The sequence below is a fragment of the Strigops habroptila genome, chromosome 5, assembly GCF_004027225.2.
Source record: "Strigops habroptila isolate Jane chromosome 5, bStrHab1.2.pri, whole genome shotgun sequence".
NCBI classification, from domain to species: domain Eukaryota; kingdom Metazoa; phylum Chordata; class Aves; order Psittaciformes; family Psittacidae; genus Strigops; species Strigops habroptila.
In genome coordinates this window covers 60,504,900-60,529,471 of record NC_044281.2, presented here as the reverse complement: position 1 = coordinate 60,529,471, position 24,572 = coordinate 60,504,900, and the positions used below count along the sequence as shown (strand labels likewise).

At 41.7% G+C, this 24,572-nt stretch overlaps 1 protein-coding gene across 48 annotated transcripts in view; it reads right to left on the bottom strand.

The window, feature by feature from the left end:
* The window catches only part of SORBS1 (sorbin and SH3 domain containing 1), a 215,667-nt gene that overhangs the window by 51,197 nt on the left and 139,898 nt on the right, over positions 1–24,572 (bottom strand). For 37 of the 48 annotated variants that reach the window (XM_030488187.1, XM_030488185.1, XM_030488198.1 and 34 more), the window contains 8 exons: positions 17,601–17,656; positions 16,183–16,248; positions 14,078–14,173; positions 10,912–11,031; positions 9,340–9,366; positions 9,051–9,166; positions 4,949–5,320; positions 1,848–1,995 (listed from right to left, as the gene is read on the bottom strand). In XM_030488187.1, the coding sequence (XP_030344047.1) occupies positions 1,848–1,995; positions 4,949–5,320; positions 9,051–9,166; positions 9,340–9,366; positions 10,912–11,031; positions 14,078–14,173; positions 16,183–16,248; positions 17,601–17,610 (955 nt within the window). In that variant the 5' untranslated portion in view covers positions 17,611–17,656. The remainder of the gene's footprint in view (positions 1–1,847; positions 1,996–4,948; positions 5,321–9,050; positions 9,167–9,339; positions 9,367–10,911; positions 11,032–14,077; positions 14,174–16,182; positions 16,249–17,600; positions 17,657–24,572) is intronic. The other 11 variants (XM_030488204.1, XM_030488238.1, XM_030488206.1 and 8 more) reach the window with 7 other exon arrangements.

Genomic DNA, 24,572 nt, shown 5'->3' with positions numbered 1-24,572 from the left:
CTTTTCCAGGACAAGGAAGAAAGCAAATGTTGTGACAACCTTTGAAAAGCATCAGTGTGATGGCTGGGTCTTCTATCTGTCAAGTTGACAATAATGCCAGAAAAAAAAAATATTGTGATGACTTATATGGAATTTTACTAATAAATACATAGCATGACACATGACAATCAACACAGATTTATGACTAAGATGCCTTGTCAAACCAGTTCAATATGATTACAAGTTTGACTAAAAAAGACTGAAAAACACACATTAGAACAAGATACAGGCACAATCAAGTTGCTCATCAGGTAATTATCTATATTGCAGTCAACAAAAATGCGATGAGAGAAGGCTCTTCAGACTATCAGGATACAGTATCTTGAGTGCTAATGGTAAGAGTAAAGACATTCAGACAGGACAAATCAGTAACTGTAAAGGTAATTAGTTAACGGAACAACTTGATACCAGTTGTCTCAGAGCCAATGGGTGAGGATCATCACATTTTACAGATTTGTCTCTCATGCTCTTAAAATCTATGAAGATAAAACATCCTTGTGTGGTACACACTGAAATGCTCCAGATTTAATGCAAAAAACAACCAAAAGAGTATCCCCCCCCTCAAGAAACTGAACAAAAAGCTTTGAGATAAAAAAGGATGCCTCAAATATTTTTTCCTCTTGAAGCAGTTGAGGAATCCAGACACCCTCATTCAGAAGCACATAAGCAAAGCCACTTCAGATGCTGGCAAAAAGAGATAACCCACTCACTACCCCTATAATCAGCTGGGCTACAGTGAAGACCCTGTCTTCAAGATCAACAACTGATATCTGTTTTAAAAAAACACTAAACAATAAAACATAAGGGGCTGCAAAGCAGCACATAAATGCACGCCTGTAATTACAGAATGACTACAAGATGAGGAGTGCAGGCCTTGCCGCTATTTTCTGATTTTCTTTTTTTCTTTGCAAAAGGTAAGTCATAGCATTGTAGACTGGAATCTGTCTGTCCTGGAGTTTCCTATGTCCACTGGAAACCAAGGCAAATTGGACTGCATCTTTGTGGCCCTTCATACGCTACTGTCTTCAGTGACACACAGTGAGCTGGGAGGCTGGGGTAATGCCACCCATCAGGGGAACTAAAAAGGAGAAACGAAGTTTCCCTCTAATGCCAGAGGCAGAAAGATGCAACTATCCATTCCGAAAGAGCTGCTGTGAGGCAGGGAAAGGCTTAGATGAGTAAACAATGCTCAAACAACATTGTTTTGTTCATATGTAAACCCAGAGCTCTAAGCCTACTGCAGTAGAGTTTTTGTTGATCCAGTTATATAGGGACAAATTGCCAAGTTCAAATTTACGGGCAAATGGATTATTTACTATTGGGTAAACTCTGCTGCGAATCAGAAGTCAAATCACTCCCACAGTAACTGAAAATATGGCTGCTTTCACACTGCAGTAGCTGAGAAGTAATGCAGCCCCTTTTCCAGTGAGGGAGAACCTACCTCAAGCTACCTTGCTCCTACTAATAGATGTGAACATACACCCTTTCCACTGTGACAGGACACCTGATGGGGGATAAGCTGTTACCCTGCAATAACTTACGCATATGTCCACAGCCTGCTGTAAGCCTCTCTCCCAACCTCAGAGTGGCTCTGATCCACAGGTTTTAATCAGAAAAAAACAGGCATTGTCCCACAGCTCTAATCTCTTACTTGCACCTGTTGTATGCTCCAGTCACTACAACTTTAAGTTTTGTTAGCTTTTAGTAGTCTGGACTTAATAGTCCATGGCACACACATTCTCCAGTTCCTTGTAGCATAACAGGTTGCTCAGTTTGAGTCACAAATATCTAATTGGAAGTCTCCTTACCTCGATTGTGCTGCAAGAGGACAATAGTGGGATTGACGATTGTGGTAGATGGATAGGCAGAGGAAGACTTGTTGATTGAAGTGAAGGAGGTTGGATAGTCAGTGCCAGTGCCAGACTGGGGCACTTCATTTAGGACAGGACTTGGGTCCTGAAAAGGAGAGCAACATATCATTAGCAGCATGCAAAAGGCTGCTACACTGGGAAAATCTGGAAAATACCCCCCACATTTTAAGCTGAACGAGAAGCACAATCACAGCAAATTTTAGTAAAACAGGCATAAGCATGAGTGTTACCCTTCTCCCTGTACGTACCCTGCTCGTTGTTAATGCAATTAGTTTGCTAAGGCAGTACTATAATTATTTGGTGTTGAGTTTCACAACTCCAACCCCAAAAGGAGGTACTAAATTAATCGAGCAAACTCTCTGGAGGATACACAGGGTGCCAGAAATGAACGTATCTCATTTCTGAGGCAGGGGAAAACACAGATATCTTTCCCCTGATATATAAACACACAAACTTCTGTTTTGAAAATATTCCTTTCAGGGCAAGAAGTCAGACATGCAAAACTCATGCAATTCTGTAGTGAAACAGTATTATTGCAGCTGGTTTGGTAAGTAAAGTCTGAGGAATAAGGTCAACACTGTCACTCAGGAGACGGTATAACACCTACCTGGTTCAAATAATGAAATTAAAACCCCAAAACTGATGAGAGCAAAAAGCAGGACTGTAGCAAGGAAGATACTCAACATGGCTTTGCACCTGGAGCACAGATAGCAAGCTGCTCTTGCTCTCTTAAAGCATTCAGCTGCCTTATTTGCTTATTTCAAAACCACCTTTGGTATCACTACAGCTCTGGTTGTTCTGTAGAAATACAGGCTGTGTCAGCAAGGAGACTTTAAAAACTAGTTCATCTTTGAAAAATGTCAGTCCAGGGATAGCAGGCTTTTGTTGGTAGTAAGGGGAAAAGATAAAGAAGGCACGATGACTAAGACTGTGTGTGCCAGTTTAGGCTGAGATTTTCAAATCTTCTTAAGGAATTTGCAGACACAATTACCGTTAATTGGGAATGAGCATCCAAATAAAAAGAGTATGGAACAGCATACTACATTTCTGCACTTCTACTACTCCACTGCCAGTCTGAAATGGTGCAGGCCACTGATCTGCAAAATGGAGCTGAGCATTCAGGGGGATTTTCATTGATAATACTAATAATAAAAAGATTATGCTCAGAATAATACTCCAGAAGAATTCCTACTCCTGGCTTTTCCGTCCAAGTGCAACCCAATGCCTGTCATACACACCAGCATCAGGGGAAAGGACTTACAAGATCAGGCAGGGGGCTGAACAGAGGCCAGAGTGAGGCCTGGCACCAGTGCTCAGAGATAAATCAGCAAGAATTTGCCATAATCAGAACAAGCATCTACAGTCTGTCCAATCAAGATGGGAAATAGGGAAGAACAATCCTATTGTGATGGCTAGAGGTGATCTTGCTCCAAGCAGCATTTGATCAGGCCATAAACATTTCATGAGGACAGAAGAGAATCAACTGTCTTCAGAAATAGATGTCCCTAACAAAGAGACCCAGCCCCATTTCGCTGGCTGTGATAATATTCCAAACAATGCAATTTGGGAAAAGGAGTGGGAGTCAAGGAGAAGTAGGAGAGATTTGAACTTCACTTCGATAACTAAAATATAAAGAGCCCGTCGAAGAGGGATGTCAGATCGGGATAGGTTCAGCAGCCCCAGCTAAGTCACAAAAGTTGGTGAACAAAGATCATTTGAATCATTGTGGAAAACAGCTCTGTGACTACATGCCTGAAGTGAGAACGCCCAAAAATGTTTCAAAGCTCCCATCTCATGAAAATCAGGTACAACAAAATTTCCACTCCTCTGCCTGCTGAATTCTTCTGGAGCCGGTAGATAGGCTCCATGAAAAAAAACCCAACAAACAAAACAAAAACACCCAAACCAACCAACCAAACCCCAAACCAACACCCCCCCAAAAAAACCCCCAAACCCGACCAAAACAACAACAACAACAAAAAATCACCACAAACAAAACCCTTAAACTTTCATTGCTCTCTGCAGTAAAAAAACCCACTGATTCCAACAGAAGCAGAAAGGCCAATGCTGAGAACTTCTGAAAACATCATCCTTGGTTGTTCTTTTTCTTTTTTTTCCTCCCACATTCCTGTTTGCTCGATGCCTATAGAGTCAGAGGGCAGAAAAGGCATCATGATGAGAGGAGGGCGCTTCTGCTGAACTTCTTACTTGTCCAAAAAAAAAAATGGTGGTTGTAGGGCTTCCAGTACAAGGAGGGTCAGGTACCTTTTGCTTCCTCTGCAACTTTAACTGAGAGCTACTTTTAGTCCTTGCCCCTAAGGACTTTTTTAAAACAGGTGATGAGCTTGAAGATAAACAAATACCTAATCCAAGAAGAACACAGTAAATTCCAAGTTAAAACTGATGTGGATTGAATTCTTCAGAATTTTCAAAGACTGGCAATTCCAAACTGAAGAGACACTCTCCTGCTCATCTATCCCATAACACCTACACACTTGGAAGACTCTTAGCTCAGTAACTGATATTATTGCTTGTAGGTCATTGGATACTGGCATCAGTCTTAAACTGATTTCAACAGGGATTTGTGTGGGGAGCATACAGTGGCTCCAAGTGGAACAGAAAGCCAGCCCTAACCTTTAACTGCTCTGCTGTTGCTGCTTTAAAATTTATTCAAACACAATTAAGGATGCTATTAAAAGAGCCTGAAGAGATCAGTTATTGCAGCTATTCTGCTTATACAGAATAAATTATTCTGAACAAGTTCTCTGAATACTCTTAAGGTGTGCATCACCTAGCAGAATGGGCACAACGGGAGACAGTCAAATTTTGTTGCAAGAAGTCAACAGAAGGTTCAAAGCTGCACAAGGCAAGCAACATGCATGCACTAGCACAGGATGTAAACAGGGTTTCAGTTGTCATGCTGTTGGCAGGAGTGAGTCATCACTCCTCTCTCAAGTTTAGTATTGCAAGGAGAAAGTAATTTTTATCTGGGAATACAAATTTAGGAAAAGGGCAAGGAGTGTACTTGGCAAGCTTACTGTACGTGAGATGACTCCAGTGATTTCAGGCTTCAAGCCCCTGTGTAAAGTCCCCGTGACTGGAGGGACAAGTGAAGGTGGTGATGAGAAGAATGCCAGTTTCGGGTAAACAGAGGGTAATGTGCCAGATGTGGAGGGTGCTTGGTTATGGTGGGAACCCCTCTGGAGATGTGGGGGAATGAAATCGTCTAGAGTCGGAAAAGTCAAGGGTGAGCCAGGAGGAACAATCTCAGGGAATGTGGAGCCTTGCCCAAAAGGAACCAGAGGTGGTGGTGGAGTGCTGGAGCTGCCTTCTTGCTGTCTTTCTGGATTAACCTGAAGGAGGGGGACTACTATAACCCCAGGCTGAGCTGTGGTGGTGGCAGTGGCATCCTGTAGGAAACAAGGTGTTGTTATGCAACAGGGAAGATTGATACTTTAGTCTAATGCAGCTGTATAGCATCATGCAAAGATGCACCCAAAATGATACAAAGCCCCAACAGATTTTCTTTCCTTCAGAAGACATACTTCAGTCTTGCAGCCCTGGCCCCTACAAACACGCACGGTTTTTCACAAAGATCTTCCTTCCCTTCACCACCCCTCTTCTCCAGTTCTGTGCTGTGAGGCTAAACATCATCATTTGAGAAGCACTAACAATCATGTAACAAAGTTTGCTTCTTGTACACCTCCCTAAAATAGAAAGATCTTTGCCAGCCGAATCCAACCCCTTATAAACACCACACACACACAAACACACAAATGAATGTTGAGGGGGCACACATGGGGTGTTAATTATTATCAAGTAGAAGACCACGAGACTCAAGTGGCACAAGAAGTGCTCAGAAATTAGGCAGGAGGGGAATAAAGCATCAAGGGAACATTGTAATGAATTAAAGAACTGTTCACACGGCTGAAAGAAAACAAGATTATGGAGAAAACATGTACCATGCTGCGTCCCATTGCCTTGTATGGCGGCTGTCGCTGCTGGGTAAGGTAAGGCTCTTTTCTCATCCTGTCCTCTGTGACAGCTGTGCTCGGGGCCTCTAGCACTCTGTCCCTCACAGCTTGCGGAGGTGGTGACTGAGTCCAGGAGGGTTGGCCCGCACCATAACTAACTGCGTCTTTACTGAGGACAATGTAAAAGTATGGCCTGGGAGGAATAGGAGGAGGAGGAACAGCAGGAAGAGACTTTCCAGTGTCTGTTATAGAGGAAACAATGTCGGTGGCTGGTGCCAGAGTGAGCTCAGCGCCCAAACTGGTGCTGGCTGCTGGGTCATGTGTGGTGCCAGTGGAATTTTCAGATGTGGCTGAGCAAGTGCTGTTAGATAAACAAGCTACATATAGTTTGCTGACCTTTTTATCCGCCTTCGTCTCATGACTGGAATTCATTCCAGCCTGACTACTGAGATCTGCCCTGTCAGGGTTGCGTTGTACAGATGATGCATCTGAAGAGGAGCAACTTTCCAAGAGTGGCTGCCCAGCATGCACCTCATCTTTGGGGCCTGGAGAGGGAGAATACCCTGCTGGCAAGCCTTGCTTCCCACTGGGGACAGTCCCATAGGGGGTAGGTGATGAGAAATAACACCGTGCACTGGCATTTGGTGATGCACACTGCTGCATATAAGGCTTGGGTGCATTCAGGTACACGCAGTCCATGATGGGCACTGGCAATAGGTTGGTCACTTTAGTGTCAGTGCGAGGACGCCATGCAAAGCTTTCCTCTTTGGGAAGAGGAGGACGGGGAGGAGCAAGGGCCTGCTCAGGCAGTCAAGAAGGAGGAGAGGGAGAGAGAAAGCAGCACCAAATGGAAGGAATAAGAAAGGAAAAAATAAATTCAAAGAATTAATTTGATCATTAGACTTGGGTTAAGCAGGTTTTAACACAGCAAGAACAAAAAGCAAATACAGCATCTGGAAGGCCAGTGCAGAACTCACATACATCATCTTGCACACTCTCTTTTTCCTAGCACTGCTTACTGCAGCACACAAACTTTACCCAGCTCTTAAGTCCCTGCCTACACGTTCCTCTCTCTCGGCTAAATAAGTCTCAGTGCTGTATTGTTTCAAGAGGCCTGCAGAGCAACACCCACCATGCCCCTTGGGAAGCAGGAGTCAAGATTTAACATCCTGCCTAGCAAAACCCAGGCTCATGTCTGTGTAACTAAATACATCCCAGCACTGGAGACATTTGAATCACAATGCTAAATTCAGAGCTCTAGGCCATCTCTGCATGTTAAGTGCACTGCTGAAAAATGAACATTGCAAAGTTTCACAAGTGCTAATGAAAGCAGACATCATGTGAATACTATAGCCTGCCACAGCTGCCTAAGTAAAAAGTCAGCATTTCTTCCTTCTAAAAGCTAGCTGTTGAATTCTCTTCAGAATTTTTCCATCCCGAAAATGCTTCCAGGAAGACAAGAACAATTAAAGTTTCATGACAAACTGAATTCATAAGAATTTTCCTCCAGAATCAAGATCACCAACAGAGAAATCCTACTTCTGGTAAATAATAAACAACTCAACTGGTTTTAGTACTTTGCAACATATAGGTTGCTAACTACGGAAATGCCTGCCAACTTCAACTCCAACTCCAGTGAATTTTTTCCAAAAGCCAAACTGTTTTGAAGTAAAATAATTCAGCAATAGAGAAGTTTCATTTTATTTACTGCTTTGTTGATAGTGGCTGAAAACTATAAACTACTGAAAGGAAGAGAATTAAAACACCCACCTAGTAAACAGTAGCTCCCTGAATTTTTGCAATTTAACCCTCTGGAGACCACGAAAGTAGGTTTTACACACACCCTGTTGTCATATCTTTATAGGCAAAGGCTGGCTAAACTACCGCTAAAATGGTCAAAATCAGAAAATGAAGATGCCTTAACAGCTTGCAATATTCAAATCTGACAAATACACCTCCTTTATAATTCATCCACATATAACAACTTACAGCCAGCATGTGTTCTTGTTACAGACCTAGAACAGCTTCATAAAATTACAGCTGCTGTCCCAAAATCTACTGTCCTCATACTGCTCCTCTTCTCTCCACTTTCCTGATGTGTAAGGGAGTGGAGAACTGGGTTGGTAAGTACTTCTTCTGAACGGCTTCTGCTTCTGGAACAGGCTCACTCCTTTTGATTCATTAGGGACAGTAGTTTCAGTCTGGAAACTTCAGAATGCCACCATATTTCCCTAGGTTAGGTGAAGCCTCACTTTCCCGCTACATAGTATTATCAGGAAATAACAATTCTCCACCTACAACTGCTGTTTTCCATTTTCTTCCACTTCAGCTTAGTTTGGACAGCAGGCCTTGAGACTTCTATAGAAAGTACTATGTGCATCAGTGCTCTCTCTGTTCATCAACAAGATCAATAAGAGACTACAGGACAGCTGTAGGTATCAGGCAGTAAATGGTTTTCTCCTCTAGGGTGCTGCTCCTTCTTATGCCTTCCTCCAAGTTGTGCCTCCTTCCACTTTAACTTACAATTTCAGGAACACTGTCCTGCGGCACTGCTATAGGTCCCTGACAATGGGAGCTGTCACCCTGAGAGAGAACAAGGCTTTAAAGGGACTCTTGTTTCACACAGGAAAGTGGTTCTAATGAAGGGTTTCCTTACCAGGTTTGAGACTGTGCAGATCAACTACCCAAAAGAAAAAGGATGAAGTTACACTTCTCTTAACAGATTGACTTCAACCATTCACCTTCAGGTACAAAAAACCTTTCCCTTGTTCGCTTCTGTCAGTTACAGTGTTAAGAATGAAAGGCATTTCCCCAGTATCTTGTTTTTAATTTAACAATGCTTTCAGCCTGCAGCAACCTCTAGGAAATATACCAACATAAAATTCAAAACAGTACTAGATGGCTACTTCACCTTTTTTCTTGCAATCAGGTAGTATTGTCCTCCTCTTTCATCCACCAAGGAAACACTGTGGCACGCCTGAACACACAAGCTCACAGCACTCTGGTCATATCAGTGTTGCCTCATTTTAAAGGCAGGAAAAGTGGAGGCAAGCTGAAACTTACCCAAGTCTGCAGCAAAGTTTGGAGTTCGACCCAGGGATCCTGACCATGAATCCAGTGCTTGAACCCAGAAGATCACCCTCAGAGTCACAGAAGAAAGGCTTACCTGTGGCTTGCTGTCTGAGGAAAGGTTCGGACGCACACTCCTATAACCCTTGGCAGCCAGAGAAGATGGTTGGGCATCCCCATTGGCATCAGTGTTAGATGACGACCTCCAATCATCTGAGGGGAAGGAAAACAGATCACAGCGAATTCCCTCCAGCTACAGTACAAACAAAAGGAGGGGACTCTTTTCTTCCTCTTCCCCCCCCCCCCCTTTTTTTTTAATTCCAGGCAACAAGAAATACTTCCAAGAAAGCAACAGAAGCAACAACATAAGCGGCGAATGTTTGTACCTGTTTCTGGGTTTTCTGGCTCCAGACCTAAGCATTTCACAGAAAGGAGGAACGGAAGAGGTGGGGGTGGAGGATAGGCATAAAGGAAAAGAAAGGGGGGGAAATAAACCATTACATTTACAGAAAACATGTACCAATTGAAGTTAACAGTTGAGCTACTTCATTTCACACATAAAATGCTTTCTGACAGGGCTGCCTAATTACCATAGAGACCAGCCCTAAATATGATGCCCTCCTTGTTTCTGACCTTTGTAAACACAAGGCAATTCATTCAGAGCAATGAAGAAATAATTGTTCATTGACATTCTTATTTCAGAGGCAAAAAGGCAACCCAGCTAGCTATTTTCTAAAGCTGCAGCTTGACATCCAGGCACCACAAATTACTGGAAATGTAGGGACCCCCTATTCAGCCATAATACAGGCTATGAAGACATAACTATCCTTACCAACTTCACTAGGTGTGATTAACTGAGATAAAGAACTGCTAACAACTAGATCAGGTTTTGCAACCTAAATGTGTGTGCATGAACGGAGTTACAAAATATAACGTCACTTTATAGCCTGGTTCCTGCAGCTAGCTGCATTGGTCTTATCACCTATTTACCCACCTCCCCCTGGGCTCCTCCCTACCCCTCTACCCATTTTGCTGTTTAAGTTATATGCAGAAAGCTCTTACAGCTCCAAAGTACATTTCATAAAGTGATTGAGAGAGTAAGCAAAGGAAGTATTAATGAGCTGATTTCCATAGTAATGGGCTCATTGCCGTTCAAGCTGCTGGAAATTTATGAAGCCATCAACTGAAAGGAAAGAGGCAATTGTGGAGGGTAAGAGTGAAGAAACAGAGAATGGCAAGCATAAAAAAGGGTAGGTCATAGGTGGAGCAGAATAGGAAGAGAAGACAAAGCAGAAAGCAGCACATTGGGGCTGGAATTAATGGAATTGTCTTTCCTCCAACAATACATTCATAAATGTCATATGCTTTGCTTTCAAGCGTAAGTTTGACCCCGTCCTCCTAACTGCATCATGCCCTTAGGACTTTGTCCTCTCTGCCAGACCCACAGCACTGGCCAGGTTTGTTATGCTTTGCCTGTCTCCTACAAAAAAGTAATTACACATCTGCTATTGAAAGATGGCACAGCTCTGTGGTGACACTGCCTGTCTGGGACCCTATCCTCATCCCTTGACAACCCAAGTGAATACTTCAGTGGCAGAAGCACCACCCGGTCTCTTTCTGTTAACCTTGTGTCTGAGACAAAAGGAGGCAACATAGGCCTGCCAGGAGAATAAAAAATAAAACAACATCTGAGAGGTTTATTTGAAAGAGGTTTTTGTGCTCCTGACAGCAAAAGGGAGCTGTAAACAAACTTAAGCCAACGAGTTAGCAGTCATCAAACCTGCACTAGGAAAGAACAGGGTTCAGTCTCCCTCCACTGGACTGGTTCTTGCATGAGGTTTCCAACTATGCTACTGGAATTTGGGGCTTTAAACCGTAGCTAAAAAAAAGTCAACCCAAGACTCTGGACTGACCTCTCTTGAGGTTAAGGTATTCCAGTTAACATTCCATCCACTTACTTTCAGGTTGCTCGACACTCTGAGGACACGGTGAAGTGATATTCTGATTCCCTTGGTAGGCTGGAGATGCCCGGAGGGTCACAGCTCCTTTTCCACTGCAGACTCTAGTGGGATCTGTTTCTATAGGAAATGCATATACACAGAGGAGACATTGAAACAGATGATACAAAGCTATTAGGATCCATCAGAGCTCTATGGAGTAATTTTAGCATGGCTGCCTCCAGATGAACCAATCTAGTAATGTTTATGCAGATGAAGATTAGCTCTGGATTTAAAGCATTGAGAAATCAAAGCAGTTTCATATTCATGTAACTGATGAATGTAGAAGTAAGTTTGGAGTCAGTGTAACAGAGCTAAGAAAGGAGGAAAATTGAATGAGTGTTTGAACCAGATTTCTCAGGTCCATTTGCTTTATTTGGTCAGCTTTCTATGGAGATATTGTACCAGCAAGGACATTCTACCATTACAGCTCTAGCTCTTCTGTTGGGATGTCCCAGTGGTATAAAGCAACACGATTTGTGTGCTGAAGCCTTAAATATGTCTTTTGTGCAGGACTGAAAGAGAAAAAAAAAAAAGTCTTATGACCACTGGTGGACAAAATCTTGTAACTATGCTGAGTATGACCTAAAGGCAGGGTGCAGCAAGCTGTCTCCTTGCCATCTCCCCTCATTTCATGGCAGTGTTTCATCTTCTGACATAGGAACTCAAATCTCCAAAACTAGAAGGAGATTTAGGTGTTCAAATCACCCTGTGAGCCAAACACTAGATCATGCTAGCACCCTTGCTGAGGCCCAACTCAGCCCAGCTTCTGTGCAGGTTTACCTTCATGCATTTCAGTCCATGGATTTTTTTTTCTTTTTTTTTTTTAAATCTCCTATCATCGTTTTCAGTAATAACAAATCAGTACTTCAAGGCTATTTTCCTCCCCTTACTTAAAATCCTTTCCGAAATTTGTTTCCTTTAAGATACCTATAGAAACAATAAGCCTGAAGAGCGTCTCACTTATCTATCTCACTTATCCTGTGTTTTCCACAGGAAAACGCATCACCTCCCTTTCTCATATATTATTACTGACCCTGCAGCTGCCATCAGACTTCACTTTGACCTACCTAAACAGGGGTGCTAGTCCTACCATGCAATCACACAGAGAGCCTAAAGAGGTACTGAGCATATACGCTGTGTTACACAACATGACAATTTTTACTTTTATAGGGTGAGGATCATGCTATCTTTGCATGGGGATGGATGCAGCTCCTCTCTAGGAACTGTTATTGTCATGAAAGTTATGCCTTCAGACTGGACAGACGGGGCAAAGGCTGCTGCTCACTGCCTAGACAACAGCCCATGTCTGTGCAGATCAATATTCCCTGGCTGACTTCAGGAAGATAATGCCCCATTAAATCCACACCAGTACAGTGCCTACAGACCATGACAATGCCTCAACTAAGGTTAAAAAACACACAAATCACAGCCAAAGTGGCCATAATACAGGGAAACATCGATAGTGCTAGACGAACAACAGCAGTAGGGGGAAAGACTCAACAAATGTCAAACACTTCGCTCACATGGAAAGTCCTCTATGCTGGAATCACGGCAGTTCAGGCTTTTACGTGGCTTCCAATGCTTTAGGGATTTCACAAAAAGCATAGCTTCAGATCCACACTTAGGACTTGAGAAAGCATGGAATAAGTACAGAATCAGAGGGTACTTTCCTATAGTTCAGCCTTTAGTTGATTTAGGCAGCATAGAGGAAGCCTCTGTGAGGGGAAAGACTATCCACAAAGACATATCAAATGCTGCTTCATCCTTAAATATACCCCATTTGCCCTCACACCACACAACTGATCATGCTTTAAGGTTACCCACATGCCTGGTAAAATAGAAGTTAACTTCTCTGATTTTTGCACAATCCAGATAGGCTCAGGATTCCTTTTGCTCAAGAATCCAGTTCTGCCTATCGTTCCCATCTGCACAGCACAGCATATCCGAGGACTCTATGGATACACTCACACCAGCGGACAAAGGTTTAAGCTCTGGCCATCCAGTCTTGAGAGTGCTGTAATTCTGAGGCATGGACACACTGTTAGGGGTCACCAGGCCTGATTGAGACAATTACAAAGAGTACAGGGTTCTCTCACACTCCTAACACCTAGATTCCCTTCACAGGCACTGGAGAAATGGAAACACTTAAGAGTTCAACATGCCATAAATGTCTACATCATACTGGAGGAGGACCAAATTTGGGAATCAAAGCACTTTATTTTCATACAACATACTAAACCTGTATACCGAACCAAAAGAATAAGAATCAGAAAAAAATGTTCTGAACTCAGAAAAATGAAAATGTTCTGAAAAGCTCTGAAAATAAACTATTGTTAGACTATTTCAATTTAGGAGAGGAAGACAAATACTTAAGATGTTGAATTCCCTCACAATTTAGGTGAGATGATGGAAAACAAAAATCTGAATCTCTCAGTATAGAAATCCAGCAGATGGTAATAAACATGACATTGGCACTATACTAGTCCAACAGGGCACATGTGTGACAGATTAGAAGAGACAAGCAGTATCAGCTAGACTACTCTGACTGTGCAAATCCAGCAAAGTACAAAAATAATCTTCTACTTTTAGTGGGAAAACATGCTTGAGGAGGGGGTGACAGACAGGCTAACATCCTTATCCATCCATATAAGAGTCTGTAAAGTCAGTGTATGTACAGAAAAACAAAACCATCCAACCAATGTTGAACTATGCTTGAACCTGTAAAATACCATCTCTGACATCCATTCACTTTCATAAAGACTAAAGATATGCAGGAAACATTCTCTGGTTCATCAGGAGTTTGGTTCAAAATGAGGCTGTAATAACAATATTATTCATAATCAAGCATTAGTTGAAGAGCTTACAATGATCCCAGATTCAAGCAGACACAATTATGTCTGCAGAAGAGCAGCATAATTGAGAACAGTGTACTGTGCCATTAAGAGCTAACTTTATTACCTACTGATGAAAGCTACAGCTCTGGAAACAGTGAGAAGAGCATGAAGCTGAAAACTAGCCAAGGCACATGGGTGAAGCAGAAAGATATAAGGAGGAGGAGAGAGAGAAAAAGAGGAGGGAATGATGGCAAACTAATGCATGGCAAGGGGGGGAAGGAGGAAGATACCTGTAGGCAGCACTAGGTGAGGAGAACTTTTCACTTTCTTCACAGGGATTATTTTAACGGCAGAAATAGAGCGTGTACATAAAGGGACATCAACAGCTGCAAACACAAAAGTGTAAATGGCACATCCAAAAAGGGAAGAACAGAGTTTGGGAAGCATGCCACAAAATTTTCTAATGTACTTGGAGACACAATAGCAGGAAATTTCAAACACAAAAGCAGTCCAGAGAGCAGTGATGCAACCGTTAAAAATATCCCTTCATTTGCCCTAATTCAGGACATGTCTGTTTTATGCTGCATACAGAACTGCTTACTGAATTGACTAACTGCTGACTGCCACTATGCTGCAGGCAAAAAGAATCTGGAAGCATTAGTTCTTTAGAAGCCATCAAAAAATTTTAGCGTAATCATTCAGCTGAGATACACTACATGCAAAAATAAAAATGTTAACATTAATATGACTCAGTTAAAATAAAGTGAAAAAACAAGGATTGAAAGGTTGAGAGAGGAACATTAGACACATTACATGATTTCTGTATTTTATGGCACATATTTTGTAAGTTCAGCAACAGAATGAAGTGAAACGTGAAATAATCTTGAAAATTGTTCAATGCCAAAGGGTAGCATCAAAATACTCATTTCAGAAAAAAGTCCATCCCCTTAAACAGTAAGTTGAAGAAATTTCTACTCGAATCCATCAGGCAGCATACTAATTATATTAGATGTAGTAACATAGGGGAAAACCATACATAGCACCGTGCAAAATTCTAGCAATTATTACAAAACTGCCCAAACCAGGCAGTGATTCCTCTCTCCGACTCTATTGCAGCTAGTCGGTGGGGGTGTTTGTAAAAAAAAAAAAAAAATAAATAAAGGGGGGGGGGGGGGGGGGCAAAACTACTCAGAGGTGAAGCTCAATAGGATCTGCCAAGATAAACATCTTGTAAATCATGGCTCCACCAGAATAACTTGAGCTGTGTTCTTGATTTCTGCAGAGCCAGGATTTTCTCCTTTAAAACCTATTAGCTTTCTGCATGTATTAAATGGAAAATGCTAGATGTCTCCTCACATTCCATGCCATCCCTCTCAGGCCTGCAAAATCAGGAGTAAGAGGAACCACATTTCTAATACTTTACACACCGATTCTGAGCACTGAGCCAGCCCGAGAGGCATCGACATCAGGGTGGTGTGTACACACCCTCTTGTGGCAGATCTTTCTGGTCCCTGGTAAAACTGGAAAGCGCAGACCACCAACCTAGATTAGGGCTCTCAAGGATGGGGGAAGAGCTTGGTAGAATTTTTTCAGACCTCAAAATCGTAAGTTTTTTAATTGATGGGATTGTTTTAAATTATTTTTTTACAGATGAGCAACACAGATCAAAGTCTGTTTTCCATGCTTCTTCCTGAGCACTGGAGGCCTTGCAAATACAATAGATCCCAAATCCAAACACCATGTGGTTTAGGAAACAATCCTAATTCTGCTTTACTCTGTAAGTGACTGAATTCATCCATCTACAACGCAGTTAAAACATTAACCACTATAAAAAGGCATCAAAAGAAAAGGAAATTAAACCAGCAGAAAACCAACCTATACAACTACATACTCTCAGCCTGCCAAAACACACAGCATCACTATACAAAACTGAATGCTGTAAAGCACACTGCAAACCTGCTGATGTTAACATGAAGACTGGTTTGTTTAGATTTTATTTTATTACTTAAATGGTTAGTTCCTGCCCTTTAATCCTGGGCTCAAAATTTCATCTCCTACTGAAGTTAACAGGTTTCATGCATAGGCATCCACAAGCCCATGCTGTCTAAACACACTAAGATATTGATTCACAGGTGCTCACAAGTACCACAAGTAGTGCACAAAATATACAAAGAGGCAAAGCCAGCCTGACACCTTTAAGAGACAAAGAACACTTGTTCAGCTAAGAAATGCTGCTGCTATAGGCACAGTGCAGCACAAGGCTTTTCTTGTATCAGTCGCCAAGCAAACTAAATTTGGAAATCCCTGCTGTAGTGAATGTCTAGGGAAATCAACCACATCACGCAGCTGACATGCAGGGGGAGCTGAAGAGATGTCTCTGAAACTCTTAACCCACCTTTTTCTCGTCCATTGCTGCTCAGCCCATTAACAACAGTTTTTGCAACATCAATTTCTTCGTGTTCTGCAAGACAAATGAAGCAGCAGATTACTTCTGTGTTAAAACCTCTGCAATTGAATTTAACCTCTGACGGTGAGGGGATGCCATGTGTCAGTACTATTCGACTCATGAAGTATTCCTACTACCTCAGGAGATGTTGCTTGGAGGCACAAATGTTCCTTGGATGACACCTCTGTTTCTCATTTCCCCTTGCCTACCTGGATGGCAGCTTATTTTAAATTGGGACTGTCTCTGTTTGTGTGTATGGCATCTAGCTCAGTGATGAGATTTTCAAGAGAGATTTTTTCAAGTCTGCCATGTCCTCAGATGACAATGAATAAAACTGGCTCTTGAATTCAGAGAAACAAAGAAAATACGAAGACAGGCTGAGAAAGTTGGGGCTGTTCAGCCTGAAGAAGAGAAAGCTGCGTGGTGACCTCATAGCAGCCTTCCAATATCTGAAGGGGGCCTACAAGGATGACGGAGAGGGACTCTTCATCAGGGACTGTAGTGATAGGACAAGGGGTAATGGGTTCAAACTTCAACAGGTAGTGCTTCACTACCTGGAAGCTTATCAATACTTAGGCCAAATTCCCAGCTCATGTTTTTCTGGACTCTCTCCAAATGGTTCCCATTTTTCTCAAAATGTGGTGCTAAAAACTGGACAGGATACTCCAGCTGAGACTTGATAAGGTGCTAAAATAAAGTGGGAATATTATTCCACAGGTCCTATATCTCACTTCATTACAGTGTTTGCTTTGTTTTTCACTCTGATTTAGCCTGTTACCAAGACAAGCCCAGAAGTTTTCTTCTTCCCAGCCAGCCTCCCCTTTTTTTTTTTTTTTTTTTGAACAGCTGATTTTTCCTATCCAGGTGTCAAACTTTGCATTCACCCCTACTAAAACATACCAAATACAGATTTTTTTTCCAGGTAATTTTGAATTCTTGTATTACAAAGTTAAAAAAGCTAAAGTGACCTCGAGATGTTTCTAGTCATTTTTTGAGCATTATGAGCCAAACTGAAACAACAAACATGAAGCCAAGATACTTTTTAGTACAAAGCCATTCCATTCTTGCCATTAGAAGTCAGATTCCCTGAGCTTTCTGACAGGCTTTGACTCTTTTCTGGAAGGCAGAAGGGGAGGCAAAAAAACCCAGAACATCCCCCCTAAAAAAACCAAAACCAACAAGAAAAAACACCCAAAACAAAAAAAGTCCTCTCTAAGCCCTTCCCCTCCACCCCCGCCCCCCAAACAAACAAATAAATGAACAAAAAAAAAAGAGCAATTGCCCAATTGCATCAGAAACAGACAGGAATATTTCTAGTAATAAAAAGGAATGCTAAGGAGGGCAAGTGGAAAACAACAGAGACTTACCAGAGCTCATTGTGGCGGAGGGACTTGCCTTTTTCACTTCTGGATTTTGTTTATGTCTGTTTAAAGTGAAAGGCAGAATGGTTATGTTATGTTTCACGTCCACCCAGACAGCACTGGACATGATGCTGAACATTCATCATGAAAGTCCAGGCAATAGTCACAGTTTTTTTCAAAAAACTTTGTTTCAAAACCAAAATGGATTTATGCCAACCAGCAGTTACATTTTTTTGCTGACAATTATCAGAAACTAAAGTGTATTTCCACCCAATATAGGCACTACTTTTAGACTTTAAGATTAATCCTCAACTTTAAATCATAAGGTACTGATTAAAGCCCATGAGTCTATATATGGCGAAGTGCAAATCCAGCAAGCTTCTAATATATAAAATATGAATCACCTTTAAGAAAAAAAATAAATCTCAGTGAAACTAAAAGCTTTAAGTTAAACCCCTCAACTTAGACTATTGCCAGATTTCAAGGCAATCTGTTGCTCAAAGTCAGTGTCTCCTTTGAAAGATGTTACAATACAGAAGAGATATACTTGCTGAAATGCTTAACTTCTGCACCAATCATTTCCAGTCCTGCAGTGCCACTCATATTTTCAGGAGTGAAACTTCAAAATTTGAAGCTTTAATCCTCCTGGGACCAAAGGTAGTGAAATTAGCAACTCAAGAGAAAAACTACCAGATGAGCATCAAAGGAGGAAAAAAAAAAGTTAATTATCATGGTCCTGACAGTCTACACAGGACAACAATGGGTCCTATTTGTACTCAGTGCCCACTCTTGTGAGGACTTGATATATGCAGCAAAAGAACAGGTTTCAATGTCACACCAGAGATGTTGGATTGAATACTCAAAAAGCGTCGTTTCTAGAAAACGAGCCATATTTGCCAAGATCTCTCAACTCTCTAAAGGTCCCAGGTTGAAGTCAAAGCCCTTAAATTTTATGTTTCAATCTCATTCCCCTCAAAAGTTGGTGCTAAAGATGGTGAGATCAAGTGTCACTACAGTCAATTAATAGCTTCCAGGACATGAATAGAAACAGGCATCTGAAGCTGCAAAATCACGCATAAACAAAGACCCTAATCTGTGAATTATAGGGAAAAATTGCTCATGTTAACAAGAAACTAAACAAGACAGTTTGAGATACTTGTTTTCATGTTACATGAACTGAAGGCAGCAGTGGGGCGCTGTAGGAGGTGGAAATTGCCCTCAGGGAACTGGATTTGCTCTCTTGCCTCAAAAGTATCCCTATTCTTAACTTGCATTTGTTTCATATCAGCCAGAACATAATGAGCATATTCAACAGATACCCAAAAGGAAAGAAAATTCAACAAGCAAATATAGTAACAGATCAGTCTGTAAAACCAGCATGCCACCAAGCAACAGCTGCCAATACTTAATTATTTAAATATTTTCTTCGTTAAAATAACCACGAGATATACACTGTGGGTTCGCGAACGTTCAGCAGCATGCAGCATAACTCCAAGATGATCCCAGTAAAACACAGTGTGAAGTGGAGGGCACAGTCTAAAACCAGTCAACAACAAAAGCTGAGCCCAGCTTAAAGATTAGGGGTGTGGGGGGCAGGGGGAAGAGGGAAATCTAGTCTAATACCTTTTCAGGAGAGGAAAAAAGAAATAGTGGTTCATGTGCCTGGGCAAACGCAGGGTCCACTGCTGCAATCCCAGAGCAACAGTGGTCCCCTTCCACAATGGCAGTATCCAAGCAATTAAACCTGCAAGCCCAAGTCTGTTTAGAAACAGACTGTTTAAAAAAGTCTGTTTAGAAATAGTGACACCATAACTGCCATCAACCTGATTTCAGTGATATCTTTTTGATTCAAGAGTCTTGACACTGCTTACAGTGCTGGCCTTCACTGCATTAAGGAAAGCATTAAGGAAAGAATTCACACCAAAAAAAGCACAATTATTTGGCCTTAAAAGAACAAATTACTTTCCAGAAGAAGTGATTCAAGGTTAAAAATAAAGTGATAATTGAAGAAGTTTGCTAAAATTAAATGTAGGAGGTGTACAAACTCATTAGAACTAGATCTAGAAAAACATTTTTCCACATATTGCCACACTTGGCAATTATGGAATTCAATTTAAAATAGCAAGCATTCAGTGTTCACTTACTGTGAAACTAATCAACATTATTCAAGCACTCGAACACATACTTACTGCAGGTTCCCATACACAGAATGGATTCAGCATGCTCAGAGAGAGCATAATCAATCCTGAGCACCTGTGGCTCCAGAAACTCCATTTAAAAGTTGATTTTGATCAGTTGAGGATCTGCATACAGATCTGCTGCATGCAGGGAGAAATAACTGCTGTTTAGGTTGAGGAAATCATGGTGCACGTTTGAAGTCAAGAACATGCTTCAGTGCCTTTTTGCATCGGGGCTACAGAGTTATTCTACCTGTCTCCTATATGCTTAACCCAAAACACAAACTGAAGTCCTATTAGGCCTATCTTAGCCAAAAGGCTGCTCTTGGGACTAGATACATGGTCCAGCCAGATAGCACATCTGGCTCCATGGTCCCAGTATAGCAAAGTATTGCCCTCTAACACTTGAGAAGGTACATGCTGTAAGTCAGTGTGCCATGAGTCTTTGGATGCTACATCCTCAGCAGTTCCTGGCAGGTTGACCAGAAAAGCTGGTGAGCTGTGGGCTGTGGAAGCAGGTGGATCTGGATCCCAGTTCCCAAGAACTGCCTGCAGACACGGCCAAGCCGTTCCTGTAGATACACGTGAAATACGCACAGCAGTGCTTCAGAAGGGAGCCTTTCCAAAGGAACCAAAAATGAGATCTGTCAGTATTAAAACTGGAGAAACCAGTACTGCCAGATCAGGCAAAACAAAACAAATTAAAAAATAACAACAACTAAAAAAACCCCAACAAATCTCCAGAACCCCCAAGTGTCTCTTTCCAGCTCCCTGCTCTAACCAGTGTCTCCTTGCCAGACTAGAATTAGTGCCTTTCCTGAAATGTAACAGACATAGCAACAAAGGCTTCAAAGCTGCAGACATTCAAAACACAATGAAAGGTAATGAATTCCTCAGGGCATAAGCCAGCAGCTGTAGCTCTGAACATGCCAGCGTCCATATGTAACATCCACCAACTCCTTACCAGCTCAGTCATACCTCTAGACGGATGTTTAATGCTTCCTTTCTCCCTTTCACCCCCCGCACATTTCTTCCAAGGCTGTAGCTCCTTCCCTACTTGGTGTGGAAAAGAGAACAGTGCATTCAGAAGCCTATTTAGGAGGAATGCAGATAAGTGGCAACTACTCCTGCACAGCATGTCTCTGGATTATCTCACATGCGCTAAACATTTGAGTACTCCCCCTACAATGGCAGGGGGTAACAAACAGCTCATTAATAGTTCCAAGCAAGGACACATGCTCTTGAGTCACTGGTATCTCAACTAAGAGTTGCAAGTAGTGGTTATTTTTGGTGATCTAATGTGTGTGTGGGGAAAAGTAATTTCCTTTTGTTTCTTCTTTTGTTATTATTGACAGCTCTGATGACTCGTATCAGATTTTAAAACAACCACTAAGCATGAGACGAGCACTCAAAACTTATTGGGCAGTTCTCTTACACTTCTGACACTTGAACTCCTGCTTTATTTTCTCAGTTCCAAGTTTTTAGCATTTTCAAAGTTTTCTCTCCATATTCAAGAGCTTTAAGTGTTTTGTGGCTGCACCTCAAGCAAAAATCGAATTCTTATTTATATTAGTATAATCTAGGAGTTGAAGCTTTTTGAAAAAGGTAATCTTTTAGATTTAAGAGATGATCTGCAATCACAAAACTTACTTTTCACCTGATCAGGTCTCACACGTCACTGACAGCACTCATTCATTTAGCCCAGGACTCAGACCCCTTCCCACATAGCCAGCAGTGTCCCTGACCCAGATGCTCTGGTCAACCAGCCATGCCAGCAATGTGGAGTCACAAATCTGAAAAGTGGGCAAAGGGCTGCACTGCAGCTAGTGCCTCTTACAAGGAGGTTCCTCCACTTAAAAGAACTTGCTGGAAAGCACATCTCCTCTATACTTCTCACTTTGTATCACATAAAATGTGACAAGTAAGAAAAACCTAGCATACAGGAGGCAGCTTCAGGTTAACCCAGGCAACCAGCTCTCTCTCCAAGTATCATTATTCTCTTATCCTAAAATACTGAGAGAAATATGTTGCCTGGCATTTTTATTTTAAGGGTTAAAGAACATTCTGTTATTCCTTCAGAAGGCATTATGCTTCTAAGAATAAATGTCATGAAAAGACTATGAATAAGCAAGCAGTGCACATAGAAGAATCACAGCAATTCTGTACAAGACCACAGCCTCCCCATGCTCTTCAGTGAGTGGGAGCAGTGAAAGCTCGCTAAATGAAATAAATGGCAGCATAGAATAGAGGCTTGGATAAGGTATACTTATAAATAATTGAACTTAGAGCTGTTAGAATAAACAGCACATTTCATATGCAGTATCACTGCTTTTTTTTTTTTTTTTTTTTTTTTTTTTAATATGGTACATGTTTGTTTCCTTCCTAATGGACAAAATTATCTGGGTCATATGCAGCAGTTTTGCAATGTAAGAGGAATTTGCCACTCTCAAAAATGAAACAGGAAATGTAAACTAGGAGATGTGGCTTTAAGAACTCAGAGAGGCTTTTGAACTAAGTCATCTTAGAGTCACCAACTTCAGAGTAAACAAAGTTTAGCTGCAACCTGAGTTAACTCAGTTCAAGGTCACCACCACTTTTGGAGCAGGAGGCAGAAAAGGATCTCCTAGGTCATCAGGCCTACTCCCATGCTATTGCAGGCAACTGTGTCATACAATCCTGTGCAAGAACATTTCACATTCCAGCTTAAAACTGGTAAGGCTTCCTCCTCCAGTGCTCTTTCTGGAAGCCTGCTCCAGAACTTATTCCTCTTACAGTTTGAATGCTGTTTCTCATTTGCAACCTAATTCACGAACAGCTACAGTTAAATTGTTCTGTACCAACATGATTTTTCTCTTTAAGCAGCTCTTTTTCCTTGCGCTCACCCCATACGCTCATTTTTAGAAGGCTATTGCAATGGGTCTTCATTTTGCAACCCTGTGAACAAGCATTTCCAAAGCAATTGGTCTGCGCATTGCCACCCATCTCATTAAAATCTGGCAAATAGCAGAAGACTGCAAAAGCTTGGCAGTCCAAAGTCTAAACTCCGCTTAACACCACAAAAACAGAGAGCAAAGCCTACAGCTGATTTGCCCAACAGCTGAAAAGCAAAGTTTAAAAGATAAATCAGCTTTTTGGTCCATTCTAATTCTGGACTCTGTATTAAAACCAATTTTTTGGTCAGTGTTAGTTCAGATAGTGATTTGATGTCTACAGGGACCTCCCTGCAAAGAAACAGACTAGAATAATTCATATCAGCCACTGAACCTTCATTAAGGTTATAACTTATACCTGCGAGGCTGGGGGCAGAGGAGGGTGTGAAAGGTGCCTCCTTCTCGAGCCATCAACCTTCTGCTCTGCTACAGACACAGGGCTTGGAAAACAGCCATCCAGAGGGTTGTTTGGCACAGAGCAGACAGAAAAGTAACTTGACATGCAGTGCATCACCAGTTCCATGCGGATAACTGCCCTTATCAGTATCCTTACAGTCAAAAACATTTCTTCTCATGACAATAGATTTTTTTAAAATACACTCTAACTGAGCTCTGACTTCCTCCAGAGTCTGTCATGACTACTCTCTCTTTTTTGTATTGGACGGCTGAGATCATGGTAACAGTAGCTGTGGCCCACCTAGCATCCATGTCTGCTAAAGAAACACATGCCTTTGTGCCACACCCATACGCCCAAGCAGCTCACATGAACACTTTAAAACGTCAGAAAGGAAAATACAGATTTCTATGGTATTTTAAATAAAATATCATATTCGTCTGCGCAGGAGGCATACGGCACAGCATTTGAGAGCAGCAGAAGCTGAGATTACAAACAGGCTGGATGTACATCCTGTACAAGGGAGCACACTGGGCACAGCTCTCAGGCCACCAATTCAAGGGAAAGCTGTAAAGGATTTAACAGCATAATGCAGCCTGGACCATTTAGGACACTTAACTGAGACTCATACAGGAATTTGGGCAGCGAGCACATAACTACTGAAATTGGGATTTATTTACAGGTAAGGGGTAATTAATTCAATGACATCAGATTTATCTTTTCACCTTTAGACAATCTGCAATGACCACACCTAGCCAAGAGGAAGCTGGTTTTATACTACAGCTGGATGAAACAGAAGATTCGTTGGGTTCAAGCTGTTGTGAGACTACTCGTAAGAGCTATGCAGCTGGGGTGCTACTATTCGTACCACACTTCGCTCTCTGTACACCTCTGATACAGGGCCACTTGTGCCTCTGCAGAACAATTGCTGTCTGTAAATAAACAGACCCAAATTCCAGAAGCCCTAATTATGTATAACAATGAATCCATTCAGCTGACTGCAAGATTGCGGGACACAAACACTATATTGCATTTACTACAGTGAATGGCATTCTAGAAATACAATCAATTAGATCATCTAAACAACATCCAGCAGCTTCTCTTGCATGATTTTGTGTAACAAGGACTACAAAGACTGTCTTCACCTCTGTCCCACACTCTCAAATGGTGAAGTAGTAAATAAGAGGAAGTTGTATTAAGTAGAAATACTAATTAGAGATTCACTACTGTCACAAAGTTCAAATCCAGATTACAAACATTTCACAAAAATGAGGGTAGAGAGAAGATTCTAATACGCCTCTGACACACAGACCAGAAACTTTAATGCTACAGGCCACCTTATGCCATCCCAGACACATTCTGAGATTCCTAGTAGTGCAAGGCAAAGGAATTGCACAGGCATTAATGAGTGCTCATTGTGACAACAAACATTAATATTTTATTATTAATCTCTGCTAGCACTAGCCATTTTGAAGCT